The sequence below is a fragment of the Gambusia affinis genome, linkage group LG10, assembly GCF_019740435.1.
Source record: "Gambusia affinis linkage group LG10, SWU_Gaff_1.0, whole genome shotgun sequence".
Taxonomy (NCBI): domain Eukaryota; kingdom Metazoa; phylum Chordata; class Actinopteri; order Cyprinodontiformes; family Poeciliidae; genus Gambusia; species Gambusia affinis.
In genome coordinates, this window is record NC_057877.1 from 24,162,848 (window position 1) to 24,179,103 (window position 16,256).

Here is a 16,256-nt window from a genome sequence, read left to right on the forward strand (position 1 = left end):
CATCGACCTAGGTTTTTTTACATGTAGAGTATGGATTCTGATCTATTTCTTATTGGAAACTAGTCAAAATAAATCAGAAGTCAAAACAAGCATACATTTCAATTTAATATATTTAACAAAGAAAAATGAAAAAGAAATGGTAAAGAAGCGTAATTTTCAATTGAAAATGGAAAGAAGAAATTCTGCATACTTTTTACTACAAAGCAATATTAGAAGAAATAGAACATTTAAAATAATCACATATCTTCACTTGTGTACACCAGACCTCAAGTGAAACCATTGTTAAAACTATCCTCCTCCTATCTTATATGGACAGTGATGTCATGAGGGGAATTATATAGCTTCCCCAAGTCAATGTTTGGAAAATTAAAGAGATTTGATTTGTTGTTTGGATATTTTTATTGTTTTAAATACGAAAAGAAAACCAGTCCAAATTTGAACATAAGTACAAATACACAAAGTCTTGAATTTCAATTTAATATTTTATATCGTAAAAGCTCAAATAACCATTTTTCCAATGACACTTATCCAGTGCCAATTTACAAAAAATGACATCTCATGGGACTTAACAAAAACAAAATACATTGCACTGTGACTTCACTTGTCCTTTCGGTTACTGTTAGTCATCAGATTCATGAACAGAAATAGTTCTCTGCTGGATGAATTCATGCCTGATATATACCACTCTGTGATATTGTTTATGCCCGATGGGATCCACAGGGTGCAGCAGAAGATAATATCAAACCCAGCAAAGTGGCTCCTCTGCACAGCTTTGAAGCATATTCGTTTCCTGTGCACTATTGGTGATGGTTAGATATGATAACTTCCGTCTTTAGATCTGCAGTAAGTGACAGGGAAGATGAAAACATTTGACCAGAATGTCACAAGATAAGGTACTATATTTCAGGGCTTAAAATAACACTATACATTTTAACTTAAATCATGCAGAGTCCAGAAGGACCTATAAGAGGCTGAAATATCAGTTGCTTTATCAATGAATTTTACTGGCAGTCTCATCATTCCATCTGCTAACACAAAATTAAATGAGGGATAAATATTTGAGCATTTAATCCTGATTTAAATCTCAGAGATAAAATGAAATTAGCTGCAGAATTGAATCAAACTCTGCCACGTGTTGGTATTTTCTCCACAGATCCGCTCTCATTTGTCTTCCTCTAAAGACTCTTTTGTTTCTATCAGAGCTTCAGACTTTGAAGCATGTTTATATTGTTTCAGATAACTCTCAAAGTGATCCTTTAGGTTGCTTTTTAGCACATTGAAAACAGAACTGAAAGTATGTAATCCATTTCCTGTTGTGAGCTCTTCTTTAGACTGCTCATGTCTTGCAGGAAGTCGCTGTGCTTCCTTCATCAGGTTTTCAGCTCAAATGTTAAAAATGATTGACTGAAGGAGACCTGGTGGGCTCACCCTTTGTCCTTGGTGTCTCACTGATCCTGCCTCTTTTAGAGGGGGCTCACATAAATCAGCTTAGCTGCTGGTTGTGCAGGCTGGCTTATTAAAGCTTGCATGACAGAAGATTGCCCTCCTCTGCTCAGAAACCACAGACACAGTTCTGGTGCCAGGACACCAAACCCACTGAACCCCTTAAAGCTCATCTAATCTCACTGGGAGATCAAGTGTGTGGGATAAATCTCCAAAAACAAGTGCATTATCTCTATCTATCACCTTTCCCTTTGTGTCAAGTGTTTGTCTTTCTATGAGCTTGTTGCCCTACAAAGAATCAGATAAGATGCAGCTGTTTCTATCTGTGAAAGTTCAGGGCAAAATGAGGATGTAGGACCTCCTAAAATGTCTCAATGAAAGAAAGAAAAATATCCTGGATTAAGATTATAGCTGTCTATTACAATTTAAGGGTGGGCATTTATTGTATTATTTTATCATTTATCATGATGCATTTATTATTATGATAAGATTTTTGATGTTTAAAAGCTTCCAACACTGTTTGGATTATTGGTTTTACTATTTTATCCACTTACTAAAGAGGATAAAATAGATATTTATTGAGAGCATCAATAAATATACATTTAAAAAATATGATTATGTTGTGAAATATCTTTATGTGAATACTACATTTGAAAACCACAACCATTTGAAAACCAAATGGTTGTGGTTTTCAAAAGTAGTATTTGTGTGTGGGGGGCTATAATTGCTATGCTATGCAGTCACAAACATACAAAAAGAAAGAATAAATAACTTATCAACTCTAGAAGAAAATTAAGAGTCCACCGATCCCCATTGAAAACTTGCTGGTTATTCAACCAAATACTGATTTCTGAACTCTTACTGAGTTGAAACATTAGTATTATTGTTTCTAAATGAATATGAACCTGTTTTCTTTGAATTATTTGAGGTCTGAAAGCACTGCATGGTTTTTGTTATTTTGACATTTTCTGCAAATAAATACAAAATTTTTTGCTAGGAATTTCAGAGACATGTTGTCAGTAGTTAATAGAATAAAAGAGTAATGTTCATTTTACTCAGACATATACATATAAAAGGTCAAATCAGAGAAACGGATCATTTTAAGTTGTCTCTTTATTTTTTCCAGAGCTGTATATTTATAATTATTTACACTGCATAAAAGCACGTTAACCTTTTTTTTTTACTGTTTAACATGAGAATAGATTACGATTCCTGTTTTTTTCAGCTAGGATTGGCAAAATTATTCCAATTTGTTAAATGCCAGAATGAAAAGTTAACATTAATAATAATGGTAATAGATTTTATTTATAAAGCCCTTCACATCTTTAGTTCTCAAAGGGTAAATAGTAGCACCTTAGTGCTACTATTAGTTAAATTAGTTAGTGACTAGAACAAAATACAGATAGGAGAAGGGAATTTCTATTGAATTCATAAATTATTAAAGAATAATGGGAAAAAACATATAGAAAGTCAACACTGCAGGGATACAGGGTGTTATAGAGATAAACAAAGTGTAGTGAAAGGAGCCAGAGGAGAACAATGTGAACTGGGAGCCTAAATATCCTGGGGAAGAAGAGAAAGTGGCAAGGAACCAGATGACCTGTGTAAACTAAAAAGAGCAACAAAAAAAACAAAAACAAAAAACAAAACAAAAAACAGAGGCTATAAAACCTAAGGGTAGAAACAACAAAATGAAACACTAACCTAAAGAAATGATAATCCAAAGTGCAAATGATGAGAATAAATTAACCAACACAAGGAACAAACTATAATGGCAAAATTTTAAGAAAAACAAACAATTAAGAAATGACCAAGACTTTTAGATGAAACTAAAAGTCCAAACACTTGCGGATCATAAAATTTCTGTCACACACCTAAACCTGTTGAGTCTGCTGATCACTGCTGGGATTTTAATTGTGACCATGTGCTTTGATAAAATTAAATTAAATTCTCTGGAAAAACTAAAACAGTAGGTTTGGTGTGAAACAGGGGAATTTGTGGGAAGGCATCCTACTACTAAGTAGATGCTCATTTGAACCTCATTAGAGTTGACGTCATCATAAACTGAAAAATCTGCACACTCCACTAGAAGAGTGAAAATCCTTAAGGATGGTTTCTTCCTTTTTTGCAACTTATTGTGAAATTAGGAAAAGAAAATAAAGGAATAGATTTAGTTTTGTCTTCAGGACATCTGAACCAGTTTACTTTTTTTTAATTTTACAATCAAACCTAAAAAATTGGAAACTGGGAGGAGCAACACCATAAACTACAAGGTGGGAAAAGCTCCAAAAGTGTAAAATATTTTCTAAATTTCTCTGCAATAAATCCCTGCAGAGGAGAAACTTTGCTCTGTGCTGTCAACACCGGGTGGCGCTCCAACACTATTCCAAGGAAGCTGAAAGGGCAGTGCATGGCTTCCCTTTGTTTTGTGGTGTGCCAGGAAATAGTGGATAGTGTTTTTCCTTTAATATGTTCAGTTGGTGCAGCCCTTTAAAGTCGCTGCTTTAACATGAGAGCACTAACAGACACCGATCCTTTAACTAGACGATGACACAACAGAAAATTCCCTGAGCTGTGAAACGGTTCAGTAAGATTTCAAACCACAAAATGCCATCTTCATCTGATCCAAAGACACAAACATATTTGACCTGTGTAGTAGGGTGGATGTGGGTTGTTGTTCTCAATAAATCTGGCTGTCCACCTAAAGTGAGAAGCTGGACAAGAAGAAGAGCAAGAGGAGAGCGGAGAGGAGCGAGACAACTAAGATGGGACAATTTTGGCTGAACAAAAACTATATAGCACTTCTGGATAGATGGAAACTACATTTCGTTGCTTGTGCTTGTGACAGTGCAATGACAATAAAGTTGAATTCTATTCTATTCTATTCTATTTTGAGCGTTGGCAATTTTTCAAAAAGGAATCAGTAAAAAATTCAGTCTGTTACTGCAGATGAAGGTGTCTATGTATAAAAAATGACTCAGGGAACCTAAATACACCAAACCTTTCAATATTAATTTGTGAAAAAATGTCACAATTGCATAACATTTCCACTATCATTTGCTGTTTTTGGTTGGCGAATGAGATCTATGACAAAATCCATTAAAGTTTGTATCACAATCATCAAATGAGGAAATTTTTAAATGGTGAATCCTGGTTGTAAAGAATGAATAAATTAAATTAATACTATAATAAATACAGTTGATTATAGAAATGTAAGTTCTAAAGGTTGCAACTAAAGTTATAAAGATCTAAATGTATAAGAAATAAATAGAAAAAACTCTAGAGAACAATAGAGCAAATAAAAAAGTGATAACTAGTTTGTTTGCTGGTCTTTGACCTGGAAGGTCTGGTGGGATGAGAAACTCCCCTGTTCTCTGAGTTTTGACCGAACAACAAACCCCAGCCTCTGTTTTTCCCTCTGCCCAGAAGTGTGTGAAGTCAGCCGTCTGTCTGGCACGGAAGTGTGTTGATGTGCTTCCAGGTGTTTGTGGTAAATCCTAATGTCTGGACTGCAGGACCCTCCCCTGTGAGATCATCGCCCTTTTAATTAGACCGGATTCGCCAATTACAAGACACTCAGGGCGTCTTGCTTTCTCTCCTCGGCTCTATAAAAGGAGCACAGGTCACCGATTTGGCAGACAGGAGTTGAGGAACGGTGAGTTTACACCATGTTTGTAGTAGTTTGACTTTTAATTCTGAAAATGATAGTTTAATCTTAATTTCTGATGCTTTATTTCAGATCTACTGTATAATGTCTTCCAAAACGTTTATGGTTGCCACTTTGCTGGTTGGTGCTTTGAAATTCATCTCATCTCAGAGTGAGTATAACTTCTATAACTGGCACATTTCATTAAGAAAATATTTAATTGCCAGTCTATGCAAAAAAAATACATATATATTGTTAATTTTTCTGGCAATCTATTAAATGTTTTCTTCCCTACTACTCATCCATGTTTGCTTTGTTAATGATCATTAACCGGCTGGAGGACATGTGCCTACATTTGTTTTTGTTGCTCAACTTCAGAAATCGATTCTGGCAGTCTGTGCTCCAGAGGATCACATCAACAGCACACACTGATTTCTCAATTCGTTTCTGATAGTTTTTCCTGTTTGCGATGTTTCCTACAGCGAGCTGCAGAGGACGATGTGGCGCAGAGTACTACCGAGGCAACATGTGTCAGTGTGACTACACATGCTTGTCCTATGATGAGTGCTGCAATGATTATGAAGCTCAGTGCACCAAAAGTAAGATTTGCTTTTGCACATATGCACACAAACAAAGGGAAGTGATGCTTGTGTAGTAAATTATATTAAACTCTTTAAAAAAAAAATTCTGTTTCTAAGAGAAAGTCTGGTATTTTTAAAGAACCACCATTTTATTCCTATTTTTAGGGTTTAAGCTAAAAATATAAACAATTTAGCAGGAGGATGGATCTTTTTTCTGCAGAATGGAAAATGGTGTAAAAATTTTAAAAAAGCACAAGAAAAACCTCTAAAAAAATTTATTTCATACTTTTAGTGCCATTATTTGTAGATAGTCAATGAAGATATTGCAGGAATAAACTGGAAAAACTGTTAAAAACCTGCATTTATTGTTATATTTAAACTTAGAAACATTAGATAATTCATTTTGTATTTTAGCCAAAACTTAGTAAGAGCCATTGTGGCTCAGGAGCCACAGGTTGTAGGGGATCAGAAAGGCTGAAACCTATTGAAGTTCTATGATTCGGTCAATAATTAATTTGTCAAATGAATATTTAAACTGTAATAAACATAAAACAAATCACATATTTACTGTATATATGCTATAAAAACACAACTAGTCTTCTCACTATCTGACATTAAAGGTAACTTCTCTTTTCTCTTGAAAATAATGATTTGCTGTATATATATTTTATATTCATTTTATATATATTCTCATATGTATCTATTTAATGCATGTTTCCACTTTTCTTTAACTGTTGTTAACAGAAAACTAATTTAATCTTCAACAGAGTGTGCAGCTTATTTATTTATTGAATAGCATGGATTGGAGTGGGAAAAAAAAAAGCATAGAGAAAAATGCTCTTATGCTGAACTTGAGATGACTGAATTTGATTTGTCAATTGAAGTGCGCATATGTGTGCATCTGGTATATTCCAGAGGAACCGTGTGGATTTGTTGTGTTTTCAGCTTCGTATTTTTATCTGTGCAACAGAAAACTCCTGCAAGGGCCGTTGTGGAGAAACCTTCAAGAGAGGCCGGCGATGCAGCTGTGACCCCGAATGCTCAAAGTTCAACCAGTGCTGCCCGGACTACAAGAAGCACTGTGATGTGGATGGTAAGCCTTGATCAGCTCATACAGCAGTGGTGTTTGTGTTTTCTGTTTGTCAGCATGTGAAACATTTTTCCTTTACAGAATACCCAACAAGAAAATCTAAGATTGGCAATTTAAACACATCTTATGCACAAATTTAATGAAACCAATTTAAAAAATATGGATCTAAAATGCATGTGCAGCATGTACAGCACAGCATCTTGAAATGCATGCAGTTAATCTGCCCTGATGCATTTGACGGTATTTTCTGTATCAGTAATTACTGCAGAAAAGAGTGGAGGAGCAACAGGACCAATGACGAGTAGCTCATGTGATAATGTACATGATAACAGTCCCAAAGGTATTTTTTTTACCAAAAGGTTTGCTACATTTTTATCCATTGAGGCTTTAAGGAAAAAGTATGTTTTTCAATGGAAATTCCAGCTAAAATTTACAAATATTCTCACAGATTCAACTTTGACAGAGGATCCTGAATTGGGTGAAGGAAACAATGCAGGTGAGGTCACTATTTGCTTTTTTCTGCTTTTATCTTACTACATACAAGAGTAGCACTGCTTAAACATATTCTTACTCAAGAAAAGGTAAAAGGTCTAAATTTTTTTAATAAGAGTAAAAAAGTATCTAGTTAGAAGTATTGAGTGACTGATCAGAACATATAAATTAATATTTAAAAATGATTTTATCAGACAGACAAAAATGCAACATTATGACCAAATTATGATATTTAATAGACTAAAATAAAAAAATATATAACATGATTACAAAATAGCAGATTCAGGTAGCACTTTTCCAAATAATAAAAAAATACCTATAAAAGTAAGAGTTACAGTTGATAATACAAATATACTGCATGTTAAAATAAGGAGAAGTACTTCCAGTACCTGCAGGCTCAGCAGGGAGAAAATAGCGCTAGAAAAACAAAGTTTACTTTAGCTTAAGCTGTAACTGTGTTTGTACTTCATGAATTGTTTGTTTTTTCTTCATTCAGCAAAGTTACACACAGTGACTCTCTGTGTACTTGAGTATCTAGAAATTGTATTTAAGCAAGAGTAAAAACTAAGCTACTCTCTAAGGTATTTTTTCCTAAAAAGTTACCGGTACTCAAATAAATGTAGCTAGTTTCTACCCACCTCTCCGTTCTCCAGCTCCAGTCCTGAAACTCACGTTTTAAGCCATGTGAGTAAATGTCAGGAGCTGAACTTTTATTTCCGAGTGAAAGAGAGCAGGAAGATGTGCCCATCCAGCCGATTGAAGCTCTGCCACTGGTGCTTTCTCTGAAGGGCCGGGAGCCAGCAGAACAAGCCTCTGGAGCCAAATGAAACACAAGGCAGCAGTGTTGTTATGAGTCGGGGACACGTGGAGGAAAGCTGGGCTCACATTCAGTCTCATGAAAGGAAACCGCAGAATTATACTTGAAGAATAATTACATAATACATTCTTGCCCTTTTATGAAGGAGTCGGGAACACTGCAAAATCCTAACAAGTAGTAACAACTGGGCAAAGAGAAACAGCAGGAAAAGTGGAGGAGCTGTCAGATGCTAGCGCCTCCCCTAGCAACTGTGGTTACTATAGTAACCATCAACCGTTAAGGGCAGCATAAGTATAACTTATATCCCAATAAATAAATGTCATTCTGCAATTATCAAAAATAACTTTTTGACTAAAAAAAATTATTTGAAGAATAAATAAGGATATTTTGACAAACATCACATCTATAATATTGTTAAAATAAAACCCTGTTTCATATACGCTGCAAAAAAGACAAGCTTACCTGGTATTTTTGAAGAATTTCTGATGCAAATATCTTAGTACTTGAAAGAACATGAAATTAACTTTCAAGTAACTTTTCAGCAAGATAGAGAAGTATGCTTTATGTTTTATTTAATGTAAAAGTAATAGTTCCATTGGTATAATAAGTAGGTATATAAAATGGATAATAATCTGCAACTGGACCCAGCACTTTTAAAAAATATATACAAAGGAATTATTGGCTTAAAACAAGCTCCTATATCTTGCTGAAGAGTTACTTGGAAGTTAATTTTGTCTTATTTCATGTGTACAAATACATTTGCACTAGAAGTTAGACAAAAACATGCGTGTTTTTCCAATTAATTCTTTCTTCTGCTTCTTGGAGATGGACAATCCTGGCATGTCAAGACTTCAATGGAAATTTTATGCAATGCTATTTACAACCATTTCCAATTTTTTTCCAATTCATCTGCAGATGACAGCTCATTTACTCCAGACAGTTCGACACCGTATCCTCCCACAGATCTTGGCGATGGCGATGGTGAGCAGAAACACCAGGAAGAGTTTAACAAACAACTTTTTCCAGACATGACAATAACAGGCAGTGTAAACCTCTCTCTGGTAGATATATTTGCTGAGATATTTCCGGGTGACGACTTGTCCACCAATGGAGATGTGCAACAGAATGCGTCTCAAAGCCCAGAGGTCAGCGGTGGTGATGAACTGACTCCAGTTGAGCCCGTGGATGAAATCCCGACAGAACCGACTCTGGTTAGAGATGATCCACAGTTCAGTATAGAGCCAGCGCCTGTGGATGACTTTCTTTCTTCGACAGCAATTACAACTGCATGCACAGGTGTGTGATGTTCAGTGTAAAAAATCCAGAGATATTGGGAAACAACCAGGCCCACAGCATTACAGAACCTACACTGCACTTAATAGTGACCCTAAAGTGGATTTAAACAACCATCTTTTGTTTCACACCAGAACCATTTCAGAACCATTTACATAAAAAATAAGTAAAATCTCCAATTAAGCACCATTTGCTTTTTAAATTAATTAGTTAATCTAAAAACCGGTTAACAGATTAGCCCTACTCAGCCCTAGAACTGAGCGTTTCACATGTAGAAGTATTATTTTATGTTTTTGCTGTAGATGCATCTTTTTATAAAAATAAAACGATGCATCTACAGAGGTGCCAAAACTATTGCTTTCTATTTTGTAGGGCAGATTTTTACCATTCTTGATTTGTTGTCAGGGGCCCAACAAAATCATTTCAGGGCCCACACATGGCACCCAGGCCACACTTTGGACACTCCTGCACTAAAGGAATGCTGTGATATTGTGTTTAAGCCAAAAAAAAATTCTTTTCTTATTTAAAGGATTTTGAAAATGTATTTCTAACATTGTATAAAAAAAGGTTAAATGAAAAATGTGCACAATGGGGTAACTTTTAAAAAAAATCTGATTAGTTAATTGTGGAAATAATCGTTAGCTAAATTAACCATTAGTTACAGTGCTATTAAATTGCCATTGTTTCCCCATTTTAAGACCCCACAGATCCGACAAGCGACCCCAATCAAGCAACGACTCCTCTGGTTCCCTCTGAACCGCCAACTGAACTAAACTGCGGCGTCCTTGACCCTTCATCGACCTCAGAGCCACAAACTGAACCCACAGCTTCGTCTGGAGCTACAGTGACTGAGACGGAGATTTCCCCCTCAGACACACCAGAGGTCAGCCCCACCAATGTAAAGGACTTAATGGAAGAGCTGGAAAACTCCCAGCTCACCGCAACTCCGGGCTCGTCAACATTGGCTGACACACCAGAGGTTAGCCCCACCAACGTAAAGGACTTAATGGAAGAGCTGGAAAACCCCCAGCTCACCACAACTCCGGGCTCGTCAACGTTGGCGTCAGTGATTGAGGAAACCACTTCAAACCCAAACACAGAGAGCAGTCCAGAAAGCATCACAACCAGCTCTCCTGATGTTCTGCAAGACGTTTCAGACTCCACTCTCACCCCAGCTACAGACGACTTGCTCTCATCCACAGCGGCAGGCCCGGACAACGCCAGTGGCGGTGTTAATCCAGGTGAAACAACTGCTGATCCTCCCACATCTGAACCCGACTCCAAACCCGATCTGCCCATAGCATCACCCACCTCTAAAACTGAGACCAAACCTCTGGACCCACAAACCCAGATTACTGACAACCTGAAAGATTATCAAGGAGGTAATAACACATTTTACACAATGAAGACATATTTTAATGAAGCACTAACTTGTTTCACAGGTGTGATTCTGTCGCAGAGATGGATGTTTCCAACTTGTGTTAAATATTCATTGCAACTGCTAGCAGGAGGTTTTATGAGCTCTGTCTGTTTTTATTCTTCCTCTAGGGAAGAAAGTTTAAAACTTTTATTAGGCAGGGGAAAAAGCTTTCCAAACTTTCTAAATATTTGACTTTCCAGTCAAGGACAATGAGAGCCATTATCCACAAATAGAGGAAACTGGGAACTATTCATCCAGCCAAATTTACTCAAATTATCTAAAAAACGTATTACCATTTATTACAAATGTTTGATTTTAGCATCTCCTGCATTTACTCGAGTAACGTTTTGGCAACAATTTACTTTCAGGAGTGTTCTTACTATGCTGTGCTTTTGAACATTTACTTGAATGGTTTTATTTAGAAGTATCGCTACTCGAGTAACTTTTCTGGATACTCTACTCACTGTGAGTACCTTTCCTGAATGAAAAACATGTTTTAACCAAAAATTCACCAAACAGGCACTGACCTGCAGTTTTTGTTAGTTTTGTATGGGTTTTTTTTATAGATAGAAACTGATTTAGAAAATGTTTTAGTTATTTTGTAATTAGGTTACAGTTTTGGTATGTCTGATGTAATTTTTAAATATTAAATGAGTAATGTTTTGATCCGACTTTTTACCAAATACTTTTTTACTCAAGTAATTTATTGGACGGCTACTTTTTACTTTTACTTGGGTAAAAATATGTTGAAATTGTATTACTATTACTTGAGTGCAATTTTTGGCTATTCTATACACCTCTGATTTTAGTCAGTTCATGATTTAACAAGTTGTGATCCCAACTTTCAAGATTTGACTTCAGAGGTTAGGTAAATATAGCATACAATTGAAAACCTATTTGCAAAGATTCAGACAAACTGCAGATCAATGTGCTTGAACAACATATTTTTGGCTACAAGTGCTTATTAGTTCTACCGTATGGTTTAGTCATTTAAATTTACCTTAAAAATAATTCAAACATTTTATTCTGTGTATCACTACAGCGAGCCTGGGCCCCAGCAGAGGAACTTGTACCACAGTTTAGACATTCATAACTCCAGAATTGCATCAAAGCAGTGTCTGTTGCTTAGCTCAAAGTCTTAAAGGTTCCTTATTTACAACAGTTTTTATATGAGACCCCATATGCAGGATGGTTAGCCAAAACTGACTAATCAGAGATGACTAGATATTTGTTTTTTTTGCTTTTAAAAAGACTTTGCATTTTATGAAACTCTGCAAAAATATTAAACTAATAGTGTTCAAGTTAATGGTAATTCCTGAATAGAAATGACCCATGTTTCCTGCTGTAGTGTTTTGATTTTTTCTTTAACAATGTGCTCATTTGTCCTCCAGATGACAGTGATGACACTAACCTGTGCAGCGGACGCCCGGTCAGTGGGATCACCACACTCAGGAACGGCACAATGGTGGTTTTCAGAGGTCAGTGTCAAAAAGCTGGAATCCAGTCTGTTCACAGTCATCTGTAATTGGAAGATTAAGACGTTTTACACCGCAAAAATACAAAAATCCCACCAAGTATGATCATGTTTGCACTAGTTTCTAGTGCAAAGGTCTTTGTGCAATTGAAATAAGAAAACTAACTTTTCAGAACCACATAGGAGCTTGTTTTAAGTCCATAATTCCTTAATATATGCTTATAAGTGAAATAATCTGGAAGAAGACATTTTATTAGAAGTTAAAATTTATTCTACTGGCAGATTATTTCCTTCTTATATTGTGCTAAGTTGCTTAAAGCTAGTTCTGGATTCATTCGGTTTATTTACACACACATTCACACGAGTTACCAACAGAGCAACACATCGATTAACTATGCAGTATTTGTTTAACTTGCATGGAGGGCTGTTATACCTTCTTCATTTATTACAGGCCATTTCTTCTGGGTTCTGGACAGAAACCTGGTGCCGAGTTCACCCAAAGAAATCACAGCGGTGTGGGGCGTTCCCTCCCCCATCGACACTGTGTTCACTCGCTGCAACTGTCAGGGCAAAACCTACATTTTCAAGGTAAGACGCCTTATAGCAGCATCCTGCAAAGAAATCCATCAAACATCTGAAAAGAGTCATTTAGAAGTACAGTGAATTATACAAATAAACAGTTCTATTAAATTTTTTATTAAGAAAATAAACATTTTATTGCCTAAAATGGAATAACATTGCTTTAGTGTATGTTTGACCATTTGTAGCAACTGATCCATCTCCACATAAGTAAATGTGAACATGTGAAAAACTTAGCCCTTCCTGCTTTACTTAACATCAATACTATTTTGGGCTAATCTGTTGATTATTTTTTTATATTAAATGATTAATAATTGGATAGCAAAGGGTGCTTAATAAATTGCTTTTATTTTTACACATTTTGAACCAGGTGAAGCTAGAACTATGCAACATGAGTTACCTATTGTTTGCACATTTTTGGTTTAATTACTGTGTTGTTCTTTCAGCAAACTGTATTTTTTTGAGTCCGTACTCCCGTTACCGATTAATCGATTATTAAATTAGTCAATGATTATTGCGTAAGACATTTGAGACAGGGGTGGAGGTTTACCTACAACCCTAAACATACAGTCAGAGCAACAATGTACTGTAATTGTTTAAATCAAATCACATTCCTGAGTTAGAACGGCCGTAGTTGAAGTCCAGATGATAAAATGTAAAGAATTTTGTTTTGTTTTTGAAATATTTTGCAAAGAAAAATAAGCTGGTAAACAAAAGACTTGCATTTGTGATTCTCCAAATTTAGAGATGCTAAATGAAAGAAGAAGAATAAGAAAATATTTAAAACTGCACAAAATTTTTCACTCCGCTTCACAGTTATGAACTTCTTTCTGCTGATGTATCACAGACAATTACAACAAAACTGAAGCGCAATAAGCCTCAAAATTTCTTAACTAGACTCTGATGAACATCTATAACATTTCCTTGTTTGTTGTAAATTTGGAGGGAGGAAAATACTGGAGGTTCGAAAATGATGCTCTGGACCCGGGTTATCCGAAAGTGGTTAGAACTGGGTTTGACGGGCTGCAGGGCCACGTCACAGCTGCCTTGTCTGTGCCGCAGTACCTCAGCAGGAAAGAGTCCGTTTACTTCTTCAAGAGAGGTAATGAAATTATTCTAAAGCATTTTAATATTTTTCTCTGCAATTTCTTTCAAAAATGTTTTTGTTTGTTTGGTTTACAGGGGGAACAGTTCAGAAATATTCATACCAGTTTGGCACCAGTCCCAAATGCGGAAGAACGGCCCACGTGCCTGTTTATACCGTTCGCGCCCGACTGGTCCGTCAAGCAGGTACGGCACGAATTAAGGCTTCAGAATAGGAATATACTTTTAAGATATGGAGTCAATAAATATTTTTGGATAATTTCTTTTAATTGCTCAATACGTCAATAGTAACAACAGAATTATCAATTTTATGGAGATTTAAACTCAAGAGAAAGTACCCAATGAGAATAGAGATGCTGAACTGCATTATGGGGCTTTTGTGCTTTTGATTGGCACATGCATTGGTCGGGTCGGTCACTCTAAATATTTCTAAAGGAATCAGCAAAATTTAGGTACTAGTATCTAAGAGGGATTAATAATCCTTTATAACACTATCTCAGCTTAATTATTATTTTTTTTTTTAACTCAGCAGAACGGACCTGAACGTCAGATCCAATCTCACAGCAAAACTGACCAATTCTAATTTTCCATCTCCTTACAGTTTCTGTTTTGGAACCAGCAATAAACATCCGTAAATCCTGGAAAGGCTTCCCCTCCACCATCACAGCAGCCGTTTCCGTGCCAACCAACAGAAACCCAGAGGGGTACAAATATGTCGTCTTCTCAAGATGTAAGTCAGCAATACGGCATCTTATAATTTTTAACTTTTTCATATTTTCAAATTGGGATTTTTTTTTTTTTTTTTGATAGACCAACACTTAGAAGTAAACTTTATCCACCCGTTATATTTAGTCGTACAACATAAAAGTAATGAACGCAGCTTAAGGTGTTAGATTGGCTCAGTGAAAAGTCCAGATCTAAATTTCATAGAGAATGTGTGGCGAGTGGAAAATGAATTCTCAGATGTTCTCCATCCTGTCTGACAGAGGCAAAGTGATTTGTCAAGGAACGGTGAATTGTTTTACATTTAGATATGGAAAGGATAGAAACAAACCAACACAGAAAGTGGAAGGAATGTCAAAGAATATTGTAAAAACTAGCATCTTTGATGATATGGAAAGTTAAAGACATTTGAAGTTGTTTTGTGCATTTATTACATAGTGTTACTTTGTGGTTTTTATGCCAACTAGAGATGGAAATTAGTCACTTCACTATAATCCCATGAATTTACATGTAAATATTCTTTAAAACATATATTCCACATTTTTAAAGATAAATCTGGAAAATATTCACTCAGGCAAGCATATTTTGTAAATAATGTTTCCTTTTGGTTTTACTTCACACTTCGTGGGTCTATTACAAAATCCCAATAAAATATAGTCTGTAGCTGCAACAACACAAGATATAAACAGCTAGATTTAAGATTTTAAAATCTTAAATCTAGTGTCAAGTCAGTCAAATTCAGCACTGAAGACCCTGAAGCTTTCAACTAATCAGTGTCAAAATCTGTCACTATTTTGACAGATTTAGTTTCATTTCTAGATATCCACTGATAAATCATTGGAAACTTGAATATATATAAGCAGCAAATGGGTTTTTCTCCTACTTTGTTTTGTATTAGGAAGCTAAACTTCAAAGGACTTATAAACCTTGACACGTTTAATGAGGGATGCTAAGCAGACGTACAGATCAATAAATGTGTAAATCATCCTTTAACAAATGGAAACTTCCACCAGCATGAAAAAATACGCTGAAATGCATCCCTTTACAGAATATGTTGACCAAGCCACGCCTAATGTTTTGCAGCGACGGCGTACAGCGTGAGGATGCACGACGGTCGACCTGTTGTCGCCGCTCCGAGAGCAAATGTGTTGCCGAAAACTGACAACTTCTTCAGATGCCCGAAGAAATCCTAAGTGGAAAAATAAAACAAACGGGCACAGGCTAATTTCAAACTGCTTTATTTTCTGATTAAAACACAGCATCAACATGAATTTAAAAAAAAAAGAACATTGAAATAAGCAAAATCTAGCCAAGAAACAAGAACATGGATGAATGCAGATCTGAAAGTCGAATGGCGTCGCCTCCAGTTAGGAGTTAGTTCCGATTAGCGCTTCATCTCAGAAATCGTCTTCCATGAAAGCCGCGGGGAGGGAAGGTTTGACCTGTGGAAGACAAAATATTTCAGATACAAGTTCAACAATGATGTAGATTCTGTACAGTTACTAAGTATTAGTCAATGTTATGCCTGCATATAATCTCCTGGCAGTTTTGGTTAATGAGGCAACATTTTATTAAATACATTGTTTGTGCATAA

The 16,256-nt window shown here is 35.9% G+C and overlaps 2 protein-coding genes and 1 long non-coding RNA gene across 5 annotated transcripts in view; 1 reads left to right on the forward strand and 2 right to left on the reverse strand.

Moving 5' to 3' along the window:
- Window positions 1–461: 461 nt before the first annotated feature.
- On the reverse strand, window positions 462–12,206 carry LOC122839179. The gene is made up of 2 exons (XR_006371993.1): window positions 7,891–12,206; window positions 462–838 (listed from the first exon to the last, which is right to left on the reverse strand). It is a non-coding gene; the product is annotated as an uncharacterized LOC122839179 (long non-coding RNA).
- On the forward strand, window positions 4,854–15,884 carry prg4b (proteoglycan 4b). Of its 2 annotated transcripts, XM_044130578.1 has the most exons (15): window positions 4,854–5,098; window positions 5,183–5,261; window positions 5,572–5,688; window positions 6,641–6,763; window positions 7,017–7,100; window positions 7,209–7,256; window positions 8,985–9,050; window positions 9,135–9,365; window positions 10,061–10,744; window positions 12,174–12,260; window positions 12,708–12,844; window positions 13,781–13,937; window positions 14,018–14,125; window positions 14,541–14,669; window positions 15,746–15,884. In XM_044130578.1, exons 2-15 carry the CDS (start codon window positions 5,195–5,197, stop codon window positions 15,853–15,855), a joined length of 2,148 nt encoding a protein of 715 aa, XP_043986513.1. In that variant the 5' UTR covers window positions 4,854–5,098; window positions 5,183–5,194; the 3' UTR covers window positions 15,856–15,884. The 2 variants fall into 2 exon arrangements, with proteins under 2 accessions (XP_043986513.1, XP_043986515.1); XM_044130580.1 differs by lacking the exon at window positions 7,017–7,100 and having other exon boundaries at window positions 4,855–5,098.
- Window positions 15,885–16,256, reverse strand: part of tprb (translocated promoter region b, nuclear basket protein) — a 30,232-nt gene continuing 29,860 nt past the window's right edge. For both annotated transcript variants that reach the window (XM_044130577.1, XM_044130576.1), the window contains exon 51: window positions 15,885–16,104. In XM_044130577.1, the coding sequence (XP_043986512.1) occupies window positions 16,055–16,104 (50 nt within the window). In that variant the 3' untranslated portion in view covers window positions 15,885–16,054. The remainder of the gene's footprint in view (window positions 16,105–16,256) is intronic.